Source organism: Miniopterus schreibersii, assembly GCF_964146895.1.
Source record: "Miniopterus schreibersii genome assembly, chromosome: 5".
Taxonomy (NCBI): domain Eukaryota; kingdom Metazoa; phylum Chordata; class Mammalia; order Chiroptera; family Miniopteridae; genus Miniopterus; species Miniopterus schreibersii.
The window spans coordinates 20,898,135-20,925,162 of NC_138106.1; the positions used below are offsets into that span (position 1 = coordinate 20,898,135).

General features: G+C 45.8%; 1 protein-coding gene across 1 annotated transcript in view; it reads right to left on the reverse strand.

Moving 5' to 3' along the window:
* The window catches only part of LOC308557938 (uncharacterized protein), a gene marked incomplete at its 5' end in the record, with an annotated part of 33,806 nt that extends 12,608 nt beyond the window's left edge, over positions 1 to 21,198 (reverse strand). The window contains 13 exons of the mRNA XM_081138833.1: positions 1,457 to 1,591; positions 3,665 to 3,915; positions 4,016 to 4,233; positions 4,508 to 4,557; positions 4,655 to 4,701; positions 4,869 to 4,916; positions 5,271 to 5,315; positions 6,570 to 6,599; positions 6,913 to 6,954; positions 8,120 to 8,164; positions 10,541 to 10,572; positions 20,218 to 20,507; positions 21,127 to 21,198. Coding sequence (XP_080994959.1) covers positions 1,457 to 1,591; positions 3,665 to 3,915; positions 4,016 to 4,233; positions 4,508 to 4,557; positions 4,655 to 4,701; positions 4,869 to 4,916; positions 5,271 to 5,315; positions 6,570 to 6,599; positions 6,913 to 6,954; positions 8,120 to 8,164; positions 10,541 to 10,572; positions 20,218 to 20,507; positions 21,127 to 21,198 — 1,305 coding nt within the window. The remainder of the gene's footprint in view (positions 1 to 1,456; positions 1,592 to 3,664; positions 3,916 to 4,015; positions 4,234 to 4,507; positions 4,558 to 4,654; positions 4,702 to 4,868; positions 4,917 to 5,270; positions 5,316 to 6,569; positions 6,600 to 6,912; positions 6,955 to 8,119; positions 8,165 to 10,540; positions 10,573 to 20,217; positions 20,508 to 21,126) is intronic.
* Between the last annotated feature and the right edge of the window lie 5,830 nt (positions 21,199 to 27,028).

A 27,028-nucleotide genomic window follows, 5' to 3' on the forward strand; every position in this document is an offset into this window, starting at 1 on the left:
TACAAATTTCAGAGTGCCCCTAAACTACTTATATGACCCTTTGAGTAATCCTGGGAGATTATCCCCATTTTAAATGCCAGAAATTTGGTTAAGAGAGCATGCCCAATTAATTAGTGACAGAACTAGGCTATTTAAAGTCCTCTAGCTGCCACCATCTTTGTAAGAAAAACCTCTTGGGACCATCCCAGGATCCTTCTAGGCAGATTCACGCATTCACTATGTATTATTCCCTCTCTCCGTGGTAACCTTGGCAGCACATCACAGTCACCTTGAGAGCTTTAATAAGCCCTATGTCCAGGCCATTCCTGGAGCAATTAAGTCAGTATCTCTGGAGGTGAGACCAGGCCACAGGCTTCTTTAGAGCTCCTCAGGGACTCCATTATGCAGCAAAGGCCAAGATCGCGGTCCTAAGTAAACTCTTCAAATCAAATTCCACCTCCCAGACAAGGCTGCAACTTGCTTCTTATGATTGTCAATGTACTGTCTAGGGCTTGATCAGCTTAGAAGGGCTGAGTTTCAATCTTTCAGAATCAGTGATAAGACCATGGCATTAGGAGCCAAGGGCAGATGGGGCTCAGGGCCGGCTCTCCTGCTGCCCAGATGTGTGGCTTGATCACCTGCCTGCTTTGCACATTAGTCTCCACAGCTGCATTGTTGTAAGGCTCAAATGACATTGATTGCAAAGAGAACAAGACAGTCTGCATTCAAAAGTTATGGAAGGCTGGTAACCTAATTGCTTCCAAGAGGACCAGGCCCCTGATAATACAATAAAAAAATGCAAAATAGACCATTACAATCAGCTCTTTCTTGCTTCATATTTTAATTTAACAGAATCAAAACATGTTTCAACTTTTCACATACTATAAAAGAAATAGGAAGAGGTGCACCAAAGGAATTTCCACACGGACCTCTAGGTTAGGTAAGCTATGGCACACATTCAGAGCACATAATGAAAATAAGTTTTAAAAATAACTCAGCCATTACAAGAAACTGAAATCACTTACAAATGCCATGGTGTATACAGCAAATAGTTTAAATCTAAATGGTAATATATTCCCATAACTATCTTTCAAATGCCTTCCAGTAAAAAAAGCCCAAAATCCCGTTAGCGATTCCTTTCCATTAACCTTAAATGCTCTGTCACTTCAAATAAAACTTGAGGTTTTCATTCCTTTGACGCCAACACTGTTTGAAGAATTTAATAAAACATCCAAGAAAATTTAAAACCTTTTAAAAGGGAAAGTGATTGGCTAGTCTATCTTTGAAATGGCTGCAGACTAATCCTTAAATTCAAAGCATCTTTGGAATAAGCTACAAGATTAGCAAAATAACTATTTTCTTATAAATAGGACATAAAAAATAAGAACAGAATGGATTCCTTTGAAACCTTCAAAATACCATGGCTAAGAAATATACATCCCTGCTGCTGCTCCAAGTTGGTTTTTAAAAGATATACCTCGGGGGTGATGTCGGCTTCTGGTTCACTGACCAGTCTGTATTTCTTCCCATTCTGCAGTAACTTCTGGCAAACAGGAGGCTTGTCGATTTTCATGAATTTCTTAGAGGAGTGCTTTACAGACTTGGAAATATCCTAAAGATGGAAATAGGTTTTGGTTGTGAAATGCACCAACAATTGTAAGAGCTATAAGAGACGCAGGCATGCAGCTCCAGGCTGCAGGATCTTCATTTCCTCCCCCAAAGTGACAGCACGAATAACTCCCACAGTGCTCTCAAAAAAATGCTGCAGAGGCCCAGGCACCTTCGATGTGCACCGCAGGCTCCTAAGTCTCCAAACATCCTTCTGCAAAAGCTCTACAGCCAAAAGCAACACAGGTAGCTTGCGGGGTACCAAAGATTTGCTTCTGAAGGATTTGAGAAAATCAAGTTAGCACTAGCATTAGACACTTGTACTAATTAACACGCCCACCATAGGAATGGAAAGCAACTATTTTATTAGACTGGGTTCCAGTTTACTCAGTTTGCTTCTACCCAGCACTTTGTTTCCATCCTGACTGTCACAACAGTCTCTCTAGCACGGCCCTGGAGAGGACACTGATTTTGCATGGATTGTTCGAATGGCCCAAAGAGGTTAAGGTAACCTTTGGCAAAGGTTCTCTTGGTAAGGCGGCTGTACAACTGACATGAAATATAGGTTTCCTGCAGGCAAAGTTCAAGGAAATCTTTTCCTACATAGGAAAAAAATCAAGCCAAGAAGAATATAAGCATCAAAGAGTAGCCAGGAAGGACTTCCTACCTTCACTGTGCCCTGCTCCCTATTGTTCTAGTGGCACCTCCTCTCCGTTTGCACACAAGGGCTCCTTACCCAGCTTCCCAGAAAGCACGAATAATGCTCTTTGAATGAATTTTACTTTTAAAAATATAAAGTACTTATTCCAAAGCTATGCTAATTATACGTTAGATGGGATTGTTTTTATACATTTTGAAGATGAGCTTCCCAATCGAACGTGTTCTCTTTAATGAGATTACAGGAAGCAGGTTTTACCTAAAAGCCTATTACTTACTATGAAGTGTTTCAACTTTCATATATATTGCTAATTATAACCAGTATAACTTTTTAAAGTCGAGGAAATACTACAGCCTAAACCGTTGGGAGTAGATAGTTTGACGTAAGTTCTGTAACTTTAACTAGAACTCATCAATTAGCACACTTTAGATCTAATGCTTATTTTTTTTGTTTTTGGATTTTTTTAATGCTCATATTTTTAACTATGTCAAACCCTGATCTAAAACCTGGAAGTATAATTCTGAGTCACTGCTTTGTTCATTTGTTCTCCACCCACCTCTAAGCCATTTCCAGTGTGCTGACAATGGCTAAAAGCAGGAAAGGAGAGTCAGTGACTATTCTAATCTATTCGGGAGTTCAGAAAATGGGCTGAATGTCACAGCCTGATTCTACATACTGCAAAACTGAACCATTATGAACATCCAAACCCCTCCTCTTCCCTCAACAATAAGTGATTCATGAATATTTGCTACTATAAAACCCACAATGTTGAGCCCATGAACCATAGGTCAATTTTTATCCAAAACATTGCTCTGAATCAAATGAGTTAACCTGGGATGCCCATCTTATCTGAGGAGCAATAGGACAATGGGAAATCTCAAGTTACCCTATACTTCACCCAAAGACTTTAAATGTCTCCCCAATGTACTCTGGAACAGGTACCTCTCACACTCTAAAATAAGCACGAGTCCCCTGGGAATCCTGCCAAGCGCAGGTTCCGATTCTGTAGGCCTGGGGTGGGGCTGAGAGTGTGCTAAAATTCTAACAAGTTCCCCAGCGGATGCCGATGGTCTTGGTCCCCTGGTCCCCAGACCACATCTTGAGTAGCAATGCTGCAGAAAAGCAGCTGGCCTCGGCTGTCCAACAGACAACCCTCTCCAAGGCCAGGCCTGCGTGCTGGGCCAACCCCACCCCTGGAGAGCTACTTCCCCAACTGCTGTCTTCTTGATGGACAGGCAACCATACTCTGTGGATTTGAGGACTCGGCACACCTAGGCACTAACATTATAACCTCTGGGGGTAAGTGCCAAATTAGACCCAAGGGGGGGTACTTAAAAGGAACAGGACCCAGACCTAAATGTGGTGTAATGTCTGAACACAAAGTACTCAACGTTTATTATTCATTTTTATTGGCTTTACCTTGATGAAGGACTCGTTATTGGTCGCTATGTACACGCGAAAAGACAAGGATGGATTATGGTCGATGACTTTGTACAGAATCACAGCCCCGTGGTGGTACAATGTCTCTTCGCTTTGAATAACAGGTCCCACAGGAGAAAGAGAGCTCACGTGCCATTTGACATGGGTTGCAGAATGATCCACAGTACCTTCTAACGAGGCGCTGGAATTTTTTATATGTAAGACTCTGAATGTCATATTGGCATCATGGCCTATTAAAATATGAAGGTAAATGAGTGTTCCAGGTGTTATAATATTGCACACATACACACATGCACACTATCATTAAAATTACAGCAAACAAGTACTTACGACCCAAGCAGAGGGAATGTGGAAACTGAATGGACGTAAGACAGGCTGGGTCACATTTAACATCAAACAAGGGTCCCCCAACAGCCCAGGGCTTGACAACCAGGTCTGCGTATTTGCTCCAGGACAAAATGCAATACTTGATGTTAACTTTTCTGTTAACCTCAAAGATCAGACCAGTTTTCGTGCACTCGTAAACTCCCTCCATGTCCACCATCAGTCTGCGTTGGAAAGATAAGAACACCTGTTTAGTCCTAATGTTTGGTTAGGAGAGGACTTCTTAAAACTATTTATGTTTTTAATTTCATTCAAAAGCATTAAAGAAACTCTGTAGCATTCTGAAGAAGCATCATTACCAAAGAAAATAATCCAAGTAATTACATACAATGTGTGAAATTAGTTATGCTATCTTCTGTCTCCCCTAATTGGGATTATGTTTACACAGAAAATTAAATTACCGATGATACTAAGTCTCCTGTATTCACAATTACTTACAAAAACTGTCCCCCGGAAAGGAGTCTAGGGGTCACTTGCTCGTGGTGTTTCTGGAGAAAAAGTACATATGAAATATATATAAGCAATAGATTAAGTAAATGTTTTCTTAAATAAGAGAATAATATTTTATAATAAAAAGATACTTACATTTTCAGCATGACAGTGTTCACAGTGAGGTTCAATTTTAATTAATTCTAAATAATAGAGACAAAGTTTTACTTATATGAATGTGATTGGCATTTTCAAATTTAAAATTTTAAACAATATATGTGATATGCCCAGATTATAAAATTCAAAGGTATATATGCCCCTCTGCAATAATGATATTTAAAAGACTGTTTTGGAAAACCTAAGTTCATACCTGAATTAAAATGATCTCTGGGCGATTCTCTATCCCCTCGTTCTTTAGCTGTAAAAGATATCATCACTCGTGTTGGCACACGTCAATCACAGGGTAAATCACCTACTACTCAAACACACCTTCAGCTTCACAACCAACAGGAACTCTAAACTTGTATTTAAACCTCTCTGAGAGTTGACTCAGGTGCACATGGCACGTTAACCCATTTGTGAATCCCACTGTGGGTCTAACGCATGAAAATGTTTGAGTGTGACTCAAGCTTCAGCGCACCCCACTTGGGCACATGTCTTTATTGGGTGCTCTCACACAGCAGCTGGACCCACAAATCCTCCTGACAGCACGGCATGGGGAAAACGGGGTGAATCGAGCAAATAAGAGGGCGAGCCCAGCGCCTGGCCTTACCCGGAGTGGAAGCGCCCTCGCCGCGAGGCTCTCCCAGCTCCCCATCTGCGGAGACAAGAAGGGCTTAGGGCCTGGTGCTCGCAAGCACCCTCCTCGCCGACCAGCTCACCCGGAGCGCTGCTCGCCCCCAAGGCTGACCCGGAGTCAGGAACTGAGCAGGAGTCCTTATTGTTGAAAGTTTTACAGGTGTCCCCTCCCCGCCCCACTCCTCTACCCTCCTCCCACCTGCCCCCTCCCCAGGCTTTCACCGTATTACTGTCTGTGTCCATGGGGTATGCGCATATGGATGTAAATTCTCTGGTTAATCTCTCCAGCCCCCCTTTCCTTCTGCTATATGTCAGTCTGTTGTATGCTTCAATGTCTCTGGGTCTATTTTGCGCTTTAATTTCTACCCCAATCCAATCTATGGAGGCTGGACTTATTACCACATTTTGAAGGGTGAAATCATCAATTAACGTATAAACAGGACAGCAAGGAGGACGTCTGGTTCACATTCTTCCCTTTTGGGTATCAGAATGGACATCTACTCCATGAGTGTAAAACAGGGGTAATTACAGGTTCTTATCAATACACAAGAAGACTGCAAAGAGCTTACAATTTCCTTCAGAGATTCCCATTGGGAAACTGCAGAGAGTTAGATTGTATACAAAAGGGCTTCGAGTGAAGAGACTTCAGTTATTTTAAGTGTTACTAAGAAGCCCTGACTGCCTTCTATAGTATTTGTGTTCATGGGCAGATCAAACTCTAAGAACTGGGACAAAATCCTACAGCATAATAAAATCAGTGAAAATATAAGCTGAGTCACTCACGAAACTTTAGACGCAAACCATATTTTATATTTAGAATCTATGTCCTTAAAAGTGGTTTCATACTCAAGTTGCTCACAAAGAGCCAGAACAGCAAGCCAGAAACTGCAGACCACAAATGGTACGTTTTCGGCAGCAAACTGTTTACTCTGCGATCATCTGTGAGCAGTGACCACCATGGGAGGAAAAGAGCACCCCTGCGGCCACCCTGCAGATCAGATTCGGTCTCAACCTTTTCTCCTTGGGGAAACCGTAAGAGCAGAACCCCACAAGCAGAGACTGAGCGTCAGTGCGGGGAACACAGTCCCTGTGGTCCGAGCGTAGGAGCACCAATGTTCAAAGTGCTTAGAAGGTGCCTCGTGTCTAACTTAGTTTTGCACAGAAAAAAGACTGTGAACAAGCAACGTGCAACTTAAAAACTCCGAAAGGCTAACCTTCTCTTTCTTCCTTTCAATAACAAAAGGGAAAAAAATCAGAGGAAGGATGTACTTACTTGTTTTTTCTGTTTTTGGCTCCTCATTATCTATTAAAAAAAAAAAAGTCCAAGTCAGATTCAGATGACAGCTAAGAGAAAACACAGGCTGATGGGGAAATAGGTAAAATGTTTGCCTCTCGCCAACAGCAACCATTTCCTGCCTTTCTTCTTCAGAGCATCCTGTTTTGCCACTTTGCTTGCCAACCAGAATTATTTCCCATGTAAGTACTTTTTCAGCACTTTACAAAACCATGCTAGAAATTGATATGTCCTCAAACAATGAGTGGTGTGTGCGTGACTTTAAAAATAAGGGTTTAAATGTTGCACCTGAATTAAAGGAATAGAAACACACGTGACTTACCAGAGTCGCTCTCAGAGCTGCTCTCAGAACTGCTGTCCTCATCTAAATGAAAACACAGGCCATGGGACACAACGAATAAAAAGCAGGAACTACTGTAATTATACACATTGGAAAAGAAATCCAAACTCAACTGATTTCTTCCTTCAGTCAATTCTCAAATCCAAAACTAGTCTGGTTCACATAAAGGGGGGCTTATTCTCCTTTGGAAATGGGCAAAATACACTTTAACCATTTAAATGCGAGCTCAGCTCTCACTCCGGCTGTGATCATTTTATATGGGTGTCACCCAAGCCCTGCCCGGCCTTGACCTTCCCTACTGCTCCCATCTTGCCCCTGCACTTGGGCATCTAGAAGGTTCCCAGGCACAAGTTCAATGATACGACAGTGCAGGATTCTGGAATGTAGATACCATTTCATGGAAGCACACGTTGTTCAACTACTACTGAAAAGAATGCTCCCTTCACTTCCTCACCCCCAGCTCAGCACCTCTGCCCACTGCAATCAAGCTTCTGTTTCTACAACTACTTTGGGATCTTTTATTTCCCCAATGGCCTGCTCAACCCCAGGCCCATGGCATCCGGAGGGAAAGACACCACCCACTTCCCCCTGCCCACATGACCCTCCCATGGAGCCTGTCCTGGCTCTCCTCCAACCTCTCTGAGTGCCCTCCACGTGCCTCCAGGCTCCTCTCCACCCCCCACCCCCCACTACTACTGTCCCACTCCCACTCCCAGCCTTTCCAGTTATCTGACCTTCTTCATTCTCTGGAAGCAGCACTGTACACTTTCCCACATCAGGGCCTTTACACCTGCACGTCTCTTGTACTAAGGCAACTTTTCCCCACCTTTGTCCTGTTACTCCAATTTATCACTCCTCTGGGAAGCCTCCCAGGACTACCCCAGCCAAGTGTCTACCACCTTGCTTGGCTCACAAAGGACCCTGTATTAGATTAGTGTGGCCAGTCTAAAAATGACCTAATTGCCTAAGCACAGCATTATCATCAAACTTTAAAGTAACTGATTTCACGAGAATAGGTAATCACAGAACTTTAAAATTTATTCAACTCTTTCAAGTAAAAAGATGAAAATCCCTACTTTTCACTCACATTGTTTGAAGTGATTCAGAAAAATCAACTGTAATTTATCTTGCTATGAATAGGTTATTTTATAAATATTTCACTTGGGAATTTACTAGTATTTACCCTTACCTGATTTAGATTCCTTTGAAGTGTCTAAGTTGGGGCTAGGGCAATCTAAATTTTGAGAAAGAAAAAAATGTTTAAGAGTTTAAATACAAGCATAAAATAAAATATTATATTCTTTTCTGTTAAAAGCCACTAAGCCAACAGAAGCACCCTCTACTAAAAAATTGAATCACCTCTTTAGACCCACAGCAGCCCTGCATGTCAAACTAATGCAAATGATGCCATATTCACAGGGGTTAAAAGATTTAGACCAAGAAAGCTTAAGCATTTTCCAGTAGAGGGAGAACAGAAAGCCAACAAACTTGAGATTTACTTGGTTGGTTCCTTGATAACCTGTGAATTTTGTGCCAAAGTAGCTGCACTGCTTCTCTGATCAGTTCAGTAGCTCCCTAAAAACATCCCTGGCAATTAAGTAACTTGACACCAGAAAAAAAAGCAGGGAAAAAAAGCACCTAGTTTTAGATTTTGTAACTGAAGGGAAGACAATGGTGTTCCTATACCAAGGAATCAACATTCTTCCCCAGGCAAATGACTGTCAACAATTTAGTGAAATGTCACAAATAGGTTGAAGCTAAGGCTCTGAAGTTGGCAGGAGACATTGAGACCAGACCAGGGAAGGCCTTGACTGCAATTAGGAAGAATTGGCATCCCTGATGGTTCTCCTGCAGGGGATGACATGGCGACACAGATGACGTAAGAGCTTCAAACTGGCCCTGGTGGTACCCCGAGATGTTGGTGGCTACTGGAGGGTTAATGTTTAGGATGGATTAGACTCCAGAGCCTCACACTAGGAGGCCACTGCAGAGATTCAGATCTGAAGTAACGGGAGTCTAGACCAGCATGAGTGGGCATGGGAATGAAGAAATTACAGATGGGGGAGGAGAAGGGGGTAGCAGAAGTTACCTCCAATGTGAAATAAAGCAAGAACATTCCTGTGTGGGGAAGGACTGCTCCTTAGTTACCATGCCCATGTCTGTATTGATGCTATGCTCAATTAGACAGCCCCAGCAATCTTCCATTTCCCCTGTACCTGGAACAGGCATCCACACGGGGCTGATGAACGGCAGGGGCTTAATTACTGTTGACCAATTCCCCTGGGCTTGGGCAGAGACCACTGTCCCCCAATTTTATAAACACTGACTTAATGTCCACTGGGTGATGGGCACTCTGCAGAAATGAGGGAAAACGCCATGCCCCAGAAAACAGCTTATGGGTTAATGCAGCTGTGAGGGCAGGAGTAGCTGTGTTAGACAAACTACAGCAAGAAATCACAACAATACAGTACGAAATTAGGCCAGTATTTTGCTGGCCCAAGAGAGAAATGGAGACCAGTCACTGAAGATGAGGGATTCAGCACAAGTTCATGAATCTGGTTGAGCTGAAACAAGCCTTGGAAGCCAAATGTGAGGGCAGGGGGAGGCATCTCAGGCAGACAGAAACAGGGGCAAAAGCAACACAGGGGATGTCTATGCAGGCGGAAGGTTCAGGTCAGCACTGCGAAGCAGGAGAGCCCACCAGGTCTGACCACAGCCTTGACAGATGCCTGGCATCCTCATGCACTGCACATTCCATCCAAATGTTACAGAAACCTTTATTATATTGTAATCATAATACTTCTATTGGGCAGGTTATTGTTCTGAACTGAAAAAAAAAAAGGAACCACGAGAGGGATATAGAACTTGCAAAACTAAGAAAGTGGCCCAAGGATGGGCTGAGGACTTTCCAAGGCAGTCTGCGGTCAAGTGACACACACGACCCCTCAAGTGGCCTCGGGACCATCCTCCAGAATGGCTCTCAGCCACACAGCATGGGACAAAGAACAGGCCAAAGCAAGAAACAGAGCCCCACACACGTTCTATAGACTTTCCAACAAGCAGCACAGGTCAAAAAGTAAACCTGACCCTGAGCGTCCCACACCAAACCCAGGTGCAGACTTAGTTTATCCCTTCAGTAAGAGAGCTCTTATCTGAACGAGATTCAGGGCAGAACTGTGCTGCTGTTTCCATCAAGTGTATAAAACTGACGATCACACCCAACTAGTAAACACCTAGTTGTCATACATGGAAAATTATAGACTTCAGTTGATAATACTTCACTAAACTTACTGTATTGAATTTAAAATAAAGTTAAAAAGAACATTAGTCCCAGAATTTAAAAGGAGATGAAAGTTGTGAAAAGCTACAAAGGCCCAAACTCTTTACATTTCACCTTTTTAAATATCTGTTGAAAAATAATCTTAAAATTCTAAAAAAAGACATATCCTGTCATCCTATCCTAATGATTATTTTAATGCATTTCTATAAGTCCGTGAATGCATGACAGTAACAAAGCGATTGCAGCCAGTAAGTGAAACTAATAAAGAAGTCATTTTCTAAAACTGCTAATGTTTCCGTTTTTCGGTAACTCTGGCTTAGAGCACCATACCTTTTTCTTCTGGAGAGGCACTGTGACCATCACTAGAATAAGAAAAGAAAAACAGTTTTAGAAACCGATACCAATTTTATACACAATTGTGAAAACGACTTCAAAATGATCACTGTATTATGTTTTTCCAGAAATGCTGCAGATTAAAGCACTCTCTCCCCTTCAATCTTCCTCCTGCCCCTCAGTCTCCACGGCCTGGCTCCAAACCACACAGACACAGGGAGCTTATCAAGTGTGCCCTTGAACTCCTTGTCCTGGTATACCCACAGGAGCTAGCACACCTTCCCAGGTTCAAAGCACGGCCACGGCCACGCCCAGCCATCGGCCTCCCCCGGTCATTCTCCTGTAAGTAACACCATCCTAACCGCCCATCCTGCACCGCCTCCAGCCCCTCCACCTGGCTCCCTCTGAGAGCCTCTCCCGGGTCCCTCTCCTCTCCCAGGTCTAACCACCCTGCTTCTCTGGCCTCTCACCTCAGAATCAGCATGCCTGAGAAACGACGGGCTCAGAGGCCCTTCATTTTAACTAAGAGGTCCCTGCCCTGCCCCACGCTCCATCCTCACCACTGCCTGAGCTCTCTGCCCTCCTCCAGTCTGTTCACAAAGGAGCTTAGCCTCCACATTCGCACTCTCCACTCTCTCCTAGATTCAAAGCCATCTGGCTCCTGCTCTCCTGTGTGACCGAAACCATTCTAGCTAGAGCCACCAATGACTCCTGCCTGGCAGACCCAATGGGCTTAGTGATCTCTTTCTCTTTAGATGAAGCAGATGACAATCTCCTCCATGGCTTTCAGGACCCTCACCTGGTCTGCTCCCGCCTCCCGCCTCCCCTGTCTCAGGGGCCTCTCCTCTCTCCACGAGCTCCATCTCCTGGCTCCATCTGCTTCAGCATCCTGGGGACTGACACCCAAAATCACACGGTGCACCCTCCTCTTACTGCTCCTCACTGCCTCGGTGCTCGCCCTCACGCCAAGGCTTCAGATCCCAAATCTTTACCTCCTTCTCAGGCCTCTTCCCTGAGTTCCATGTGCCTGGGACCTGGCGGTCACTGAGCCTCTCCTGCACACATCTCATAACCGGCCCCTCCTCAACATACAGTTTCTGCCTCAGTTCAAGAGCTCTCTCTCTCTCTCTCTCACTGGCTCTCATCTGGTTGGCTGATATAATTTCTTCCTAATTATCATACCTGCCTGCAGTCTCTCCCGTGGCTCATCCCTCATGTGACCATCAGCATTTTATAACCGTGGCTTTGCATAAACCCTTCTGTGGCTTCTCACTGCCTCCTAAGTCTGCTGGCATGGCACACAAGGACCTCCACACCGCTCCCTTGTCTCCCACCCTGCCTGCTGCCTCAGAGTGAAAGATCTTCAGTGTCCCAAGCACACCCTACATATCGCACACTCTCACACACACACCACTCTCTGTGAAGCCCCCCAGGGTCACTGCCTGTGGCCTTGTCGGTTATGTACCCCAACTCTGGGTTCTCCATGGATGTGTACAATGATGTAGGGGTACCCCCTGGAGTTGTGAGTTGTGTGTGCATGGTGACAGCCCTATCCTCCCCCTTAATGCCCAAACTCCTACTTATCCGTAAAGAACAGCACTGCTCAAGGTGTGGTCCGAGGACCATTAAAACTCTATCAGATACCCACTAAAAATAGTTTTTCTGGTCCACTGAACCAGAATCTTTGAGTAAATGAAAAGGCAGAAAGAAAACAATGGTGTTATCTGTACTTATGGGTGTTGAAAATCTTTATTTTCTCATTTAATCATCCCTCTAGCCTATGAAGACTATTTTACAAATGCAGAGGCTAAGGCCTAAAGAGGTTAATTTAGTTCCTCAAGGTCACACAGCTAATAAATAAGAAAAGGAGTCACGTGGCCCCAGTCCATTATGACGTCAAAGTCCAGGTACTTGCCAGGTACCATGCCTTTCCTCACTCACTACTGCTTCACCCCCAAATCCCAATTGCTTTCTCAGTTTAGTAAAAGTAAACTGAGGAAGAAAACAGCAAAAAGAGTACTTGCTGTTTCTCTTCTCTGTCCACGTTAGTGGGAACCCCCAGATTTTGTAAGCCTCCTTGACTCAAGATTTTATACTGGTAAACTTTCCCAGCTTATGGTATTTCCCAAGTTCTATGATTTTATGAAATACCTGTATTCTCATTTTCAGACCTAAATCCTCTTGTTTTTTAATCCTAAACTCCTGCTCAAAAGGTCAGAGAGTGGCGGAGAACCCAAAATTGGGAAATGCTTCAAGAAACTAAAAAAGGCAAAAATATGGTTCCCAATGAAATGCATAAGAGAGCAAGCCAAGCGTTACATCTTTTTTCCTCTGGATTCGAACCTGTCATAATGCAGCCACTGTGCCTTTCAATTTTAAAATAATTATGAGAACATGGAATTAGAGCCATTCTTATTTTACAAACTATGTCTGCTTAAAATCCGCTCCTGTGTCCTCAATGACAAAAGCACATTTTCCCCTTAACTGGCACTTTCATAATCCCCTTTCTGCAGCTGCTTATCTCTATTTCCAGACGTGTATACATCTGCTTAGATATTAGACCTCCTGCTAAAACCCAGAAACCTCTGTATAAAACCTTTATTCTCTCCATGAAGTAGGTGATAGTAAGTGGTGTCCAAGACAAGATTAGTGAGGCTGCGGGGCAGAAGGCCAACTCTCTGCACAAAACACCTGACAGTTTAGGGGGATGGGAGACAGGCTTAGACCTGAGGAAGAGCCCACCCACAAGACAGCCGCTCTGCCCCTTGCACGGCCAGATGGAGGAAGCAGGCCCTGCAGGACCCCCAGGGTCCTTGCCATTCCATGGATGCTAGATCCCCACACTCTCTTCCTTTCTGTTTTTCCCATGTGGCCTGTTATAAGGAAAAACAGAGTAGCCCTGGAGAGAGAGCACCCATTCCAGATGCTCACAGTGTAATTTAGGGACTAGAGATCAGTAGGGAAGGGGCATGGACATTTACTTAATAGCACTTAAAACTCCTTAATTTTGATCAGGACTCAATCACTATTACTAGGTATAATTCTATGCCTATCAGCTTCCAGGCCCCACCTTATTACATCTTTCCCTTAGTAGAAGGTGGGCGATGGGGGAGAGGGGATCCTACACCTTGGAACAGTAAAATCTCTGAGGTACAATGGGATTTAAAGAACAGGCTTAAGACTTTAAGGGGGTAATATTAAATGAGGGTATTTATTGCATGTTTGTTGAAAAAAACACATGGATTATATTAAAATAGGTGCCAATGAGTAAAACAACAAAATTGTGGTTGGAATTAAGTCATGGCTACAGCAAGATGAAACCTAGAGCAAAACCAAATCCTCGCGTAGGCACCATATGTCAGCACTTTCAAAGCCCTTTCAAACCACGAATGCACCAGCTCCTCCCAGGAACTGCCGGGAACACAGGGCAAGCACTGCCGTCCCCATTGCAGAGGACACCGAAGCTCAGAGGTGTTAAAACAACTGGCCAAACCCACACAGGCTGGTGAAGCAGGGAGCTGGACCGAGGATTCAGACACTCTGACCTCTGAGGGAGCCTCTTCTCCCATCTCGGCGCCCGGCTTAACTTTGTGCAGCCTACACAGATTGGTATCAGTGTCAGAACAGGTGCACTCAAACCTGGCTCAGTAACTAACGATTCCCCAGTTACAGATGTGTTTATTTTTTTAAATATATCTTTATTGATTTCAATGAGAGAAAGGGAGAGGGAGAGAGAGAAACATCAATGATGAGAGAGTCGTCATTGACCGGCTGCCTCCTGCACACACCGGACTGGGGATCGAGCCCGCAACCCAGGCATGTGCCCTGACCGGGAGTCGGACCGCGATCTACTGGATCCTAGGTCGATGCTTAACCGTTGAGCCACACCCAGCCAGGCCCTGGTTAAAGATTTCTAACAATGCTTTAAGTGAAAATAAAACTGTAATATGATCGTAGCTAATATTTACTTAACATTTACTGTGTGTCTGAAACTAAGCCAAGGACTTGGCTTGTGTGGATTAGCTCATCACAACCACCTTTCTAGTGCCTGGCAGTGAATCACTACTATGCCCATTTTACAGATGAGGAAATAAGGACCAAAATTTCTTGGGGAACATATCTAAGAACTCTGCTCCATCTGATTGCAATGCCCAAAGCTTTCACCAGTACGTTTTGTAAGAGAAAAACACTTACCAGTCTCTCTTCCTAAAGCTCCTACTGCCTGTGAAGGTAATTCTCAAGTACAGTTACATTACAGTAACTAACACAAAGTTTTCAAGCATAATTAAATCCACAATGAGCCCCAAACCTCATCTAACTAACTTTTCACCAGAAGTAAACCAAGTAGAATTTTACTTCATTTAGGCCTTATACACCTTCTAGGAAATAAGAGATAAGAAATAAATGGGTTAAAGAAAGTGGAAAAGAGTTTATATTAGTCACAAACTAGAGTTAACCTGTATCATCACCAAGTAGCTATAGTCCCCAGAGCATAATAGCAATGAAAGTAACATTCTCTATAATGCGGATCTCTTTTACCAAATTAGCAAACACCTAACTATTTACCATTTAACGGGTGCTATTCTAGGCAGAGGGGGATACAAAACACATGACACATGAACCGTGTCCCCAAGAGGCACATTCATGGAAGACAAATCAGAAAATAAATGTGTATGATCCTGGAAAAGCAAAATAAAAACAAATGTAAGCTATAACGTTAGCTCAGAATAGGCTACGATGAACTGGGAAGAACTGAGCTCTTCTGTTAAGAACAAAGGCAGGTAACTAACTACGAGGTCAGTGAAACGATGATGCTACGGCCATAGTGCATTTTTCAAGTGCAACCGTTCCCCAAAAAGGACGCTCTGTCAGAAAAAGCTGAAACCAAAAGGAACCTACAAGATCTTCCAGGTCTAATTACTTTAGACGGGGAGATGGGACTCTAGGAGTGACCCAGTGAATATATACCCAAGATCACCTAGCAAGTTATAAGCAGAGACAACCTTACAACTCGTCACAGCCTCCTGGCTCACACATCAATTCACTCATTTGACAAACACGTTTGGGTTGTGTGTTAGGCCCAGTAAACAAAGCGAACGGGTCTGCGCCTTTGAGAAACCATATGCCTGATGGGGAAAGGTCTTCGTGTATCAGAAACAAGAAGTACTTTGAGAGAAGACAAGAGAGCTTGTGTAAGATTGAGGAATTGAGGAGGGCTCCAGGGGAACTGACATTTAAGCTGAGCCACAGAGAACAAGCAGGAATGGACAAGAGGGGAAGAACTGGCGGGGGAGGGGATGGGGGGGATAAGGGTGGGAGTCTATCTGAGGCAGGAAAAAGATGATGAAGACCAGGATCACAAGAAAAGCAAGTGTGGTCAGGGGGAAAGGCGGGAGGTGAGGAGGGACAGGGAAGTGGAGAAACCCTAACTGTGTAACCAAACTGATGGTAACCACTCAGTCGGCTGGGCAGTCTCCAGGAATAACTGAAACTTGAGAGCAGAGGAGGAAGTCAATAGTGCTGGGTCCCAGAATCTGCTGTCTTCCACATCTTCCGTGAGGACTGCCTGACCCTGTAGGGCCCCTGGCAATCTGCAGGCTCAGACAGTGCCTCTGTTGAGTCCAAAGGGCCCCAGCACTTCCCTAAAGAAAACCTCTCTCCCCCAGGCCACATAAGCCAGCCTGCTCTGCTCAAGAAGTTGTGGACTAGATGAAAACCCCCACTCAGGAGGCTAGGTAACTTTAAAGCATACCTTAGGGAAACAGCTTTCACTCAGAAGCAAGCTCTGGAAGCCAACAGAGCCACCTTCATACTGGCAGGGACAGGACTCCCTCAGTGCCCAGCCCTCTGGGATCAGGCCCTGGGGTAGATCAGGGACTCGGCAAGGGGAAGGTGGGGGGCAGGAGGGGCAGGTAGGAAAGATGCAGGCATCCTGAGCTGCCAGCTACCGATCCCCTTAGGGGACACTTCCCAAGCCAGGCTGGGTTCCCATCACCACGTTTCTTTTCAAAACACCCCAAAGATCACTTCCAATCAACTCGCCCATGATAGAAGCCATCCCATGGCTTTTTCCTTCTATGTCTGGGTCTCTGAATGAGAGCACAGCTTTCGAACTTCTGAAAGTTCGAAACTCCAGCCAAGATGGGAAATCCACAGGGCTGGCTCTCCAGGCTGGTTCCTTCACCTACACCTCCTCCTCCCTTTTCCCAGCGACACCAGGTGAAACTGGCAGCTCTTAGGGTATGAAAAGGTTAAAGGATTCCTTACATCATTATTTGTAAAGGCAAAAGTTGGAAACAACTACCACGCCCAGCTCTCATCGAGAATACAACAGGTGAATTAAATGGGATACAGTCACATAATGGAAGACTGTAAGCCATGGGAACGAAAGAACTGCTACATGCTCCGTAAGTATCACTCTTACACACACAATGTTGCACCAAAGAAGCCAGACACAGAAAGGTATATACTGTGTGATTGACTCCATTTTGATAAAGTTTACGAGTAAGCAAAACTAATCTCTGGTTCCTTTGGGGAGGAGGAATATGACAGTAAAAAGAATACGAGGCCACTTCTAGGGTGCCACGCTCCATTTCTCGACCTGGGTGGTGATTACAGGTGTGTTCACTTTGTGATAATTCATTAGGTTATACACTTAAGATGTCTGTGTTTTCTGTATGGCTTCGTGTACACACATGTACACGTACACACACACACAGAGGGTTTCCAACATCATGGGAAAGGAAAACTATTTAGGGCTTTCTTTAGCTTTGTAGGTCATGGTTCTGAATGCAGAATGCCCCTGGGTGGTAGTGGAAGAAGGTGAGAAGTCTGATTGCTTGGGGAATATGGCCTAAAGGGCAGCAGCGGGGGTAGGGGGGCAGGAATTAGGGGGTAGAGGGCTTACTCCCTTCCTCCTCCTTGTAACTGTCAATGAGCTCTCTGCATAATGTACTCCAAAGAGGCGGGAAAGGGCTGGAACTAGGCTGGCGGGCAGGAGGGAGGCAGCAAGAACATTTCCAGCAGTGAGCGGACAGGAGGGGAGAAAGAAGAGGAAGGGGAAGGAGAAAGAAATCCTAAGTGCCCAGGGTGGGCAAGGAGAGCTCGCCTGGGCTGGGGTTGCATGGGGTGGGGGGGATTCCCACCTCTCAGCCCAGTCGAAGGGGTCACTTCTCTACTTCCCTCCCTGAGCCAACATTTGACCTACAACTGGATTAAAGGTTTTACTGCACTGCTCTGATGGGTATGAGTGAATGAGTATGAGTGTGACTGTGTGTGTGTGTGTGTGTAGCTAAGGATTCCACATTCCCAGCATCCAACATATTGTTTGGCATATAGTTTTGCACTGAAAAAAAAAGAAGAAAAAAAAAAAGGTCATTGAACAATTAAATGACAAAATATGATGGTTAGATATAAGGTAGAGACTATTCCTTAATACGTAAGAAATAACAGCTTAAATGACCAAAAAATGTGGGAGTGGCTAAGTGATGAGAGTGGCATATTGTGCAGCTACCAAAAATTACAAGCAACAGTAGCAAACACCAGGAGGGTGCTTTACAATTTACTAAGAATTGAGCCTCATTCTTGTCTGACACAAAATTATATGGACTTTGTTGCCACAATGAAATGTGAAAGTGACACATTAGCAACAACCTCCCTGAAGAGGCCAAAAGATGAGACGGTGAACTAACAAGTTTTGATGGAAAGGGGTGAGGAGGGTCCACATCTTAAGAGCAATACTCAAAAGAGCTGGTAATTCTGAGCAGCCTACAGAGCTTAGCTGTTTGTGTAAATAACTGTGCCAATTTCACATACGTATTTCAATTCACTTCCTATTGTTTTTGTGGAAAATCTTTAGAGACATTCTCTTTAACAGTAATTCACAAGTCTTGCTGTTAAGTGAAACCTCTCAGAAGTGTCTGATGTTCAAAGTGGACTCATTCGTGTTCCAGTGTGGTTTTACTCATGCTCTTAACAACAAGGAGAAAAAAAAAGGACAGCCCTGGCCAGTGTGGCTCAGTTGGTTGGAAGCTGTCCCATGCACCAGGAGGTGGCCAGTTCAATTCAGGCCAAGGGCACATGCCTGGATTGCGGGCTCAAATCCAGGTAGGGGGGCCTACAGGAGGCAGCCGAAGGTTGCTGGGCTCTCACATCTATATTTCTCTCTCCTCCCTTCCTCTCTCTCTAAATATCAATAAACTATTATTTGGGGGGGGGGGGGAGACAGACTTTTTTCTAGGCTGTCTTCCTGACTGCAACAGTGTTTTTAAAAAAGGGAAAACAGAACAAAACACCTCCCTCCACCGTGACAGAAGCTGGGCCAAATGTTTAATGATCTACAAAAAAAACTGAGGCGTGCACACTTTAAACCTTGGCATTCTCTTCTTCCTCTAGTTGCTCCTATAGAAACTTTGTTTTGCAGTTTGTGACTGTCCCAAAAGTAAATTCTCTGCAGCCTGAATCTTTGCTCAGCATTTCTGCACTGCTTTGGGTGGACTTCCTGCAAGCACTTAACTGCAGGGTTACTGAAACGACCGATTTCACAAACCACTCATCACGTGTCTTTTGCCGAACCACTTCCAACGGCAGCTGCCTGTGACAGTGGGCACCTCTGGAGGACTGGACAGCCCACAACACTGTTAGAGCCACCCCCACGCCAGTTCCTAACAAACATTCTCATGTGGAAAGCGGCTTTTAAAGGTCTGTGGAGCTGATGACAGAGGCACTTTAACAGGAATAGCTGAAGTCCTTCAAGCAGAAAGTTCTGTGGGCAGGACACATGGGGGTGCGGGGTTGCCGGGAGGGGTGGGGGGCTCCACGCATGGGGCAGCGGGGACGCTGAGGGAACTAATTCTGCCCTCCACTCCAGCTATTTAAAAAGTCGGTGGCCAAAGCGCCGAGTGCTCAGAAAAAAAACGGAGCACCCGCCTGGGGTCCCGGGTACAGAGAGCGCAGGGACTGCGGGACCCGAAGCCCGAGCGCCGGGGGCAGGCGAGGACAGCGGAGGCCGAGCCGAGGCCCGGAGTCACCTAGGCGGCGCGAGGGGCGGGAGTTCATCACCCGGGGCAAGGGAGGCGCCGCGCGGCGACCCGCCCTCCGCGGCCGGCGCCCCACCAACCCCCGCGGCCACCCCTCCTCCCCCTCCTCCCCCTCCTCCCCCCGGCCGTGAACGCACCGCGCGCACCTGCGGCCGCCCGCGCCCCCGCCGCGCCGCGGGAAAGCCGCGGGGAAGCCGGGCCGCAGCGCCGCCTGTGGGCCCGCCTCCGGGTCGGACACGGGGCCTCCCGGGCGCGCGCCGCCGCCTCCCGCGCGGGCACCTGCGCGACCCCCGGGCCGCCCGCCCCGGCCAGGTGCTGCCGCCGAGCCCGGGCCGCGGCTACGGGGCCGCAGTCGGGGTGGAGGCGCGTCGCCTCCGCGCGCTCCGCACCCCACGCGGGGAGGTGCGGCCGTCGAAGGGCTCTTTGTTTGTGCGGCCGAAGCGGGATGCCAGGGCAGCCGGGAAGCCCTCGCCCCGCCCGGGCAAAGGCAGGCGCAGAGCCCGGGGCCGGGTGCTCCAGCAGGGCAAAGCCCGGCCGGCACGCGGCGATGTGGGGCCCAGCCGCCCCCTCCCCCCGCTCTGCCCTTCCTCCTTCCGACCGCTTTCCCGCGCCCTCCCGCCCCGCGCCGGCGCTCACCTGCTCTCCGCGACCCCCGCGCCGCAGCTCATGGTCGCTGGGCGGCGGGGAGGGGGCCCCACGCACGCCGCGCGCTCGGCGTTCCGCTCGCGCCGGGACGGCTGCAGGAGGGGCTCGAGCGCCGCGCGCGGCCCCGCGCAGCCGGAGGCGGCCGACGCTGCCGGGGGTGGGAGGAAGGCGGCGAGCGGAGCCGCGGGGGAGGGGACTGGGCGGGAGGGGCGCCGGGGAGCATCTGCAGCCGCAGCCTCGTCACGGAAACGCCGGCTCGCCGGGGGACCCGCGCGTGCACACTGGTGTGCACACCGGCACGCACACCAGTGTGCACACCAGCACGCACAGTCGCACACAGCGGCCGCGCGGTGGCTGCTCGTCAGAAGCCTCGCTCCTGTGGGAACTGGGCTTGGTGACACTAACGCCCAGGCCTCTGTAAAGAAGGGCCAGTGCCATTCTGGAGGAGACAGAGAGCTCACGTCACAGTAACTGGAGTCGGATACTCCTGTATCTGGGTTTTTTTCCTCTGGACCACCAGACACCACCCTCCAAGGGGTTCCCAGATCCGCTGCCTAGGATCTGTTAACGCCCTGAAACTCTATGCCACATTTTGTATCTAAATACAAAAGTGTCTAGGGTGGGGGACCACAGCCTTCATTGGATTAAAGAGCTTTGTGACTCCCAGCCCCACCCCAAGGATGAATGGATTAAACCAGTATGGTTCCCAAACTTGGCTGCAAATTAAATCACTCAGGGAGTTTTTTAAATTGGGATGCCTGGAATGTTATCCCAGACCAATTTAATAGATAGAGATGCAGGCTTCAGTATTTTTTAAAATCCCAGGTGATATCAATGTGCAGAAAAGTACCAGAAACTCTGCTTAGACTATTGGTGGCCCTCACTGTTCACTGTTTTTACCTGATTTTTCAGCATGATTGTTTGTTTGTCTGTGGAGGGCCACCCTGCTATCAGTGGAGAGCCAGTGTTCATGTTCATATAGGTTTGTGGGGAGCCAAGCTAGCATGTCCCTTACTCAAGGGAACTTTGGCTTCCAGATGAGCCTGAGTTTCAACCCCAGCTCTGCCCTTCCCTAGCTATAGGAATTTGAACAAGTAATTTAATTTCTCTCAACTTCTGCTTCCTTGCAAAAAAATAATAAAAATGGTAGAGGTCTCCTAGGTATTTTTTAAATTGAGATATAATTGACATATAACATAGTTCCTGGTGTATAATATAATGACTCAGTATATCTATGTATTGTGAAGTGATCACAATGAGTCTAGTTAATATCCATCACCACACAGTTACGTTTTTTTTCTTTTCTTGTAATGAGAACTTTTAAGATCTACTCTGTTAGCAACTTTCAAATATACAATACAGTGTTATTAACTCTAAGGAATTGGTATATTTTTTATAAGCTCCCCAAATGGCCCAACCCAGCACCTGTGGCAGACCCTGGTTTGGGATCTACTGGCCCTATCTCCCTTTTCCTCCCTCCCATTCGCTTCTGAACCAACTTTGTGACATGGTTTCCCATCCACTCTCCAGTAAGCTTGCAGCTGCTAGACTGAGGTAGCCTTTTCCATATGCCATTGACTCATTTGAAATTCTCTCCTTCCTGAAATTCTCCTTTGGCTCCCAGGAGGCCCACGTGTTATGACAAGAAACTGAGACACACAAAGAACTGAGGCTCTTGATCCAACAGCCTGTGAGAACAAAAACCTAAAAACCACCATATAAGTGGGCTTAGAATTGGATCCTTCAGTCTTAGTTGAGTCTTTTGATGACTGCAGCCTTGGTGGACAGCTTGGCTGTAATCTCATAAAAGACCATGAGCAACAACACCCTGATAAGCCATTTCCAGATTCCTGACACACACAAACTATGAAATAATAAATGTTTGTTGTTTTAAACTGCTAAATTTGGGGGTGATTTGTTATGCAGCTATAAATAACTAATCCAAACCAGAAACAATTAGTACAATGGAATCGTATCATTTGTACAGGAAGATTTAACGATACTTGTGCAAGAAAGGAAGAACGAACAGTTTGCACAGTGTTGCCAATTCTGCCAGCTCTTCCAGTGAAATGAGATGATGAGATGAAAGGTGGATCTGGTTTCATCCATCATTCTCTGCCCCAGTCCTGGGCATCTCTCATAAAAGAGAAAGTCTTGGTGCTGCTGTGCTGCTCATATTTTTAAATATCCAGTACAAAGTGGGAAGAATGAAGCCAACTCACTGACTTTGGTTCTACATAGAATGTAGTCAAAATGACCCTTGAAATCCCTTAACTCATCAAAACCTGAGCCCAGGACTCCTCAAACCCAGAACAGTACTTAGAGCAGTGGAAGAGGGAGCCCAGCCCTGGGCCCCTTGCTTCAGAGAGCTCCCCCATGGCCCTTCACCAACCACCCTCCCACAGGGTGGGGAGTCAGCGAGGCCCACGGTATGTGCCTTTCCAGAGCCTGTGTCCACCACCACCCCCTCAACTTATAGACCAAAGTCAGGAATGAGAGACCCAAATTCACTGTCCAGATGGCCCTGAGCCCATTTTCAGGGCCTGTACAGGCCTTTCCCCAGGTCCAACTTTCCAAGGGTGGAACACAGCCCTGGAGTGCACACAGCAGGCCAAGCTGAGACCAAGGGGCAGCTGTTTAAAGGGATGTGGGTAGAGCCTGTACATAGGAGCTGAGTGGTCCACATGTGTGCACAAAGCCCCTTGCCACGTGGACACAGCCAGCAGCAATAAGTATCACTATGTTAAAGAACACAAGGAGGGTGCCCTATGGACCCAGAGCCAGCCCTCCTGGTGCTGCTCCACACCGGTGTTGGACTCTCAGAACTGTAGCTTGACCTGGCTCTGCCCATCATTTTACAGGAATATTTATCAAAGCTGAAGGACTGACTATATATCTTTTAACAGTGTGTTAGCTTGATTTACAGCTTTTGAATATTTAGACATATCACGTTTGGACATCTGTTTGTACTCTAGCCCAGGGTCCCACTAATTATCAGGAAGACCTGGCCAAGACCTAACTTCTCTATCTTTACTTTGTTTGACTCTTTGTTTTTAGCTTCTCTGCCTGAGGGAGTGGAGGCCAAGGCATCAACTGAATGGGAAAGGAGAGAAATGGAATAAAATGATTATTTTTCCATCTCATTCTTTTATTTAAATTTATTTATTTACTGTTTTGCCTAACACATTTGGTTCAATCCATGAAGATGATGTGTCTTCTCTCTCTAAGGCCCAAATGGGGCTTGTTCTAGGGAACACCTGTTGGTGGAGCCAATGCTTGGATTTGTATGTGCTGTGATGGTTGTTTACTCCTTTCCTGGGGTCACTCATCTCAGTTGGGCATGTCTTTGCCTGACCATTTTCTGTGAATCTTCATTTATATTATAGAAAACTGTTTCTGTGTGTGTGTTTGCCTCAAAAATGGTATGATATAGGCACGAATTTTCATGAAGTCAACACTAAGAAGTTCTTTGGGCACTGATATTAGCCAGTGGAAATCTTTTGATACATCCTCTGGTTCTGAGCTACCTTGGAGTTTGCAGTGTTTGTTTTCTAGAGCAAGGGCATCCAATTTTTGTCAATGGTACTTTTCAAGGCATCCTAGGGCTTCCTATGCATCTACTTCTCTAACTGACAAAATGTGTGGTCCTCTAGGTTCCACCAAGAAAGGAAAGTGTTGCCCCCTGGTCTGCTGTGAGTCAGAGCTCACCATGGTATACACTCATTACAGTGAAACACACCACCGACAGCAGCGACCTTTACCCAGAACTGACAGACTCCCAGCATTGAAGCTAAACCATTTATCTAGAAAAATTTTTATCTAGTTGTAATGCACTGAATGTTTATGTCCCTCCAAAATTCTTATGTTGAAACCCTAACCCCTGATATGATGGCATTCAGAGGTGGGGCCTTTGGGGGATAATTGAGTTTACATGAGGTCATGATGGTGGGGCCCCCAAAATGTGATTAGTGTCCTTGTAAGAAAAAAATGAGACACCCTAGCTCTCTCTTCATCATGGGAGTAAATAATTGAGAAGGAAGCCATCTGCCAGCCAGGAAGAGGGCCCTCGGCAAGAATGGAATCTGCCGGCACGTGGATCTCCTATCCCCTAGAACTGTGAGGAATACATGTTTGTTGATTAAAGCACCCAGGCTATGGTATTTTGTTATGGTAACCCAAGATGACTTAGATGCTAGTCTTTAGGCTTTTAATGTCAACAAATGTTAGTATGTTTTTGGAGGTCTCCTCTGCTTCTGTCTTTATCTACCTAGACGCCATCGCCTTGCTTCATTTTCTTAATGAGACAGGGAGTGTATGAGGGAGGGATTCCAGGAAAGTTAATTTAGCCAGGAAGTTATCATTCCTGTCTCCTACACCCACACCTCCATTGTGATCATGCACCTGAAAATGTAACTACCTCATAGAGTGATTTCCAAATCCAGTTTTATGATACATCACTGTGTCTCCAATTGACCCTAGGGCTGCTACAGAACAATAAAATATTGCTCAACACAATTTTAACTACCTTAATTTTTAAAATTAAATATCATCTGGGCATTTTTTTGTAGAACACAATGGATAATTGTAATTCCAAAAAAATTGAAAAATTTCCCTTTTGTGTGTTTTGGTATTCTTTTATGTACAAATCCTCCCTTCTCATTTTTGATGACAAAATCTGTATCAGTCAGGGTGTTAGTTTGAGCTGAAAACAAATTAAGTAAAGACTTGCTACACAAAGTGGGGTCCATGGTCCAAAGGCATCAGCATCACCTGGGAGCTTGTCAGAAATGCAGACTCGCAGGCCACCAGACCTACTTGGTCCCAATCTACAGCTAACACAACTTGCTGGTGATTTGTATGTGCCTTACAGTGTGAGAGGCACTGGTTTAAAAGGTATCTGGTGGTTCACAGAGTCTCCAGGAGAGCCAGATTTGAGACCTTGCTGTCTGGAACAACAGCCAAATCACTCCACAGAGGGGCTCAGTGAGGACCTCAGCCTGCGGACCCATCACTGGGCCCGGACTTCACCACTGGAGCCACGTGGGCCCAGCCCCTCCATTTCTCTTGCTTCCAATCCAAGGCATGAGGTAGATGCAGGAGGTTGCCGGGGCCCAGCTTAGGGGAAGCCAGAAAGGGAGTAGCATTTCAAGTTTAAGTTTTGAGAGGAGGGTGTGCCTCCAAAGGGGAAGGAAGTGGGGTGGGTCTTCAAAAGAGGCAAGGGGCTCAGCTGCTAGGTGGCCACAAAGAATGACAGACCTCTCACCTTTTTGTTCACCTCTTCTCTGAAGATTTCATTAATATACCCCCATTCCAAAATGATTGTCCTTTCCTCTGTACTGCCTGGAGCTTGCTTTACTACTTGATGGGGCACTCTCCACGCTATTGTCACTTAGCTATTCCATTTATTGTCCTCCCACTCAGTGGGCTCCTGGGGGCAGGGGAGCTAAAACAGAGCAGGCACTCAACCAACAGGCACCCCGGCAGAAAAAATTTTTTTTTAAAAAAAAATAGCCCAGCCACATGGCTCAGTTGGTTGAGGGCCATCCCATGCGCCAAGAGGCTGTCGATTCAGTTCCAGGTCAGGGCACATGCCCGGGTTGTGGGCTCGATCCCTAGTAGGGGGCGTGCAGGAGGCAACTGATCGCTGTTTCTCACAGATGTTTCTATCTTTCTCTCCCTCTCCCTTCCTCTCTCTGAAATCAATAAAAACATTTTCTTAAAAAAGAGAGCGATGACAGACCTGCACTCCCATCTACTTCTTTCTGGAAGAATGCTTTCCTATGCATATGTGTTTTCATTTGAGCCACAGGACAACTCTGTGTGATAGAAGAGTAGTGTTATCTCCATTTTACAGTTTGGAAAAGAGAGGCCTGAGAGTGCTGAGGCCACAAATTTTCAAGTTCCTCATACTGTAACCCTGTGACCACAGTCAAATGAGTTCATGGATAAGAAAGTAAATTGAAAACTGTAATGTGTTATTCCAAGAAAAGGTGGTCCTTATTACTCTAGTAACACTCCCAAAATACACCTCTAACTATACTGAATCACCCACCATGATTCTGTATGTCCCAGAATCTGCAACCCCCTTTCTCTCCTTGTGGTGTGATAAAGCTATTACCAGGAAAAGTTAATAATTAATGTCAGCAGTGGTGAGGTGCATATTAATGAACAATAAAGGAATGCCACAGAAATCCAGATAGAAGGAACTGATCAAACTAAAATTATTTCCTTCTTTAGAGTCTTCTGCAGAAAGTAACTGAGAAAACCTTAAATGTTTCTTTTGAACTATTTTAAAGAACTAAGATGACAACCATTTCAATTATTAGTTATGTATCCTCATACTTTGTAAGTTCTTCTACAAAGTCCTACTCTAGCTCCAGGAGATTAAAAGGCAGCTAAAAGGCAAGGGCAGTGATAGGACCCAGAATTCAGGTCTTTGGTCCTCCAAAATATATGTTTATTTTGGGTTTCTCAAATAATGAGTCTCTTCTATTTTTTTCTCTAGAAAGACACAATAGTTTCCTTTTATCTCCCTTTTAACAGTAGGCCACACCCTATGGTTCTTTTATCATCTGTTATGAATTCCACTAACTTTAGGGGTTTTTTTGTTATTGATGTTACATCAAGTGAAAGACTTTTCTACAGGGTTTTAAATTGGGTGAGATCTCAAGGTCAAATGTCTTTGGCAAAGCCTGCCCAAGGAAATAAATTCTCAGCTAAAGCAGCAGAGAAAGGATTATTATATTTTTTAACTTTATAAAGCCCCTGCTCTGCAAATATCTGATGATAAATATCACCATCC